Source organism: Oryzias melastigma, linkage group LG17, assembly GCF_002922805.2.
Source record: "Oryzias melastigma strain HK-1 linkage group LG17, ASM292280v2, whole genome shotgun sequence".
NCBI lineage: Eukaryota > Metazoa > Chordata > Actinopteri > Beloniformes > Adrianichthyidae > Oryzias > Oryzias melastigma.
Window position 1 is genome coordinate 927,999 of NC_050528.1, and position 1,472 is coordinate 929,470.

Below are 1,472 nucleotides of genomic sequence, written 5' to 3' on the forward strand. Positions count from 1 at the left end.
TTAAACGTTTGTGGAGTCTTCTTCTTCTGCTGTTTTTTGTAACCACAAACTAAAGAGACTTAAAAAAGATAAAGTCTCAGAGCAGGAAAGGAAGAGTGAGACGCTTCATTCTTGATTATCTTGTTTTAACGAGAAAACTAAGTTTGTTTTCTCGTTAAAACAAGATGGTGGATGTCGTTATAACGAGAAAACAGTAAAGTAGGACAAGCTGTTTTTGGCTTCAGTAAATAACAGTAAATGATCACATATTTTTTAGCCTGTGATTACTGTATTTCTTGTTTGTCTGTGAGAACCTGCAGAGCATCATGGGTCCTGTAGTCGCTCCCTCAGACCTCCAGGTCGCCGTGGCCTCATGAGCTCCTGTCTCTCTGACGGTTCACCCTCCCGTTTCCTCCTCCCTCCAGGGCCTTCTGTCGTTCCTCAGCGCTCCTCTGATCGGAGCGCTGTCCGACGTTTGGGGACGCAAGTCCTTCCTGCTGCTAACGGTCTTCTTCACGTGCGCGCCCATCCCGCTGATGAAGATCAGCCCGTGGTGAGAGCTGCTCGTCCTCCTGCTGGGATGCTGTTTCAGCTCCCGTTGTTGACAGTCGTTTTCACAAAGCCGTCGTCTCGTCTAGGTGGTACTTTGCCGTCATCTCCATGTCTGGAGTTTTTGCCGTCACCTTCTCCGTGATCTTTGCGTACGTGGCGGACATCACGCAGGAGCACGAGAGGAGCACGGCGTACGGTTTGGTGAGCGCCTCCCGCCTCCTTTTCCCGTCGCTCTGGTTTCTCGTCCTTCTCTGACGTCCGGCTTTTCCTCCAGGTGTCGGCCACCTTTGCAGCCAGCCTGGTCACCAGTCCGGCCATCGGAGCTTACCTGTCCGTTGCCTACGGCGACACCCTGGTGGTGATCCTGGCCACCGCCATCGCCCTGCTGGACATCTGCTTCATCCTGGTGGCCGTCCCCGAGTCGCTGCCGGAGAAGATGCGGCCGGCGTCGTGGGGGGCGCCCATATCATGGGAGCAGGCCGACCCCTTCGCAGTGAGTCGTTTGACTGCAGTAGAACGAAGCCACGTTATCGGTACTGAGGTGGAGATCCGATTTGATCCACGGACTGAACCACGATTCTTACTTTTTAATGATTGTTTCTGTGTGCATGTCTTTTTACTGAATGTATGAAAATATAAATTATATGGACTGAATCACCATTATTTATGCCTTATTTAGAACAGGAGATCAGAATCAACAAAACTGATAAAAACAAAGATTTTGATGTTTGTAACTTTAAACTTTTTTTTTTTGTCGACCTTCTGGTTAAGTAAAAAAGCATAAACTTCACAGTTTTCTTTTAATCATGTAACATTAAAACCTCCAAAAGGTTTTATTCTTCTCTCGGCGGCAGAATCAGCTGATTCCCGTTGATGACATCATCTCTTTACTGCAGAGCTGCTTATCAGCTCCAGGCTGCGTCTCTCCGCTTCAGAGTTTC

The 1,472-nt window shown here is 48.7% G+C and overlaps 1 protein-coding gene across 1 annotated transcript in view; it reads left to right on the forward strand.

Annotated features, from left to right (window-relative positions):
• Positions 1-1,472, forward strand: part of mfsd14a2 (major facilitator superfamily domain containing 14A2) — a gene marked incomplete in the record, with an annotated part of 12,621 nt that overhangs the window by 5,938 nt on the left and 5,211 nt on the right. The window contains 3 exon segments of the mRNA XM_024273677.2: positions 405-532; positions 618-732; positions 806-1,024. Of these exon segments, the coding sequence (XP_024129445.1) occupies positions 405-532; positions 618-732; positions 806-1,024 (462 nt within the window).